The 681-nt window shown below is 36.9% G+C and overlaps 1 protein-coding gene across 1 annotated transcript in view; it reads right to left on the bottom strand.

Annotated features, from left to right (window-relative positions):
• Positions 1-250: 250 nt before the first annotated feature.
• LOC111083062 overlaps positions 251-681 on the bottom strand; it is a gene marked incomplete at both ends in the record, with an annotated part of 30,246 nt that continues 29,815 nt past the window's right edge. The window contains one exon of the mRNA XM_022379288.1: positions 251-508. Within this exon, the coding sequence (XP_022234996.1) occupies positions 251-508 (258 nt within the window). The remainder of the gene's footprint in view (positions 509-681) is intronic.

Genomic DNA, 681 nt, shown 5'->3' with positions numbered 1-681 from the left:
CAATGTTTTAGTGAACTTTGTAAATTATAAACAATGTTTTAATGAACTTTGTAGCTTATATATAATGTTTTAATGAACTGGCAAACTGTTAGACTAATTATCACCAACCGTGACATTTACCCTATGAAAGCAACATAGGAGAATTGATATTTGTATCTAACCTTACCCACCCATCTGTAACACCCAGAAAGTTCCTCTGTCTTTCCCATTCAATGAATGGGTATGCCAGCTACTATAACATAAAACTCACTTGGAAACAGCTTGAAACATTTCGGGCAACAGGCTGGAGGCTAGGATGGGCTCTCGATGAACATAGGTTGACAAAATCACAATGCACAACCCTAACTCTTCGTTGCTGAATTCCTGAAGAGCTCCACCACATTCACTGCATCTTTCAGTGACTGTATCTTCACCAATATGACCACCACCTGATGACTGGCTGGTACTGGAGCGTTTTGACAAAAATCCAATACTACTGTTGTTACTACTTGCTTCAGTTTTTCTGCGTCTAGAAATAACCATAGAATGAGTATTATAGTAATATATTACAGAAACACCCCAATACCCGTAAAACATTATAGCATCACACCAACCACAGTAAAATAGACCTTAGATGAAAAAAGTCTAAACCTGTTATAGTAATATATTACAGAACCCACCCAACAATACACATAAAACATT

Source organism: Limulus polyphemus, unplaced genomic scaffold (assembly GCF_000517525.1).
Source record: "Limulus polyphemus unplaced genomic scaffold, Limulus_polyphemus-2.1.2 Scaffold8058, whole genome shotgun sequence".
Classification (NCBI taxonomy): Eukaryota; Metazoa; Arthropoda; class Merostomata; order Xiphosura; family Limulidae; genus Limulus; species Limulus polyphemus.
The sequence above is the reverse complement of the archived record's forward strand: the minus strand, read 5'-3'. Positions and strand labels throughout refer to the sequence as shown.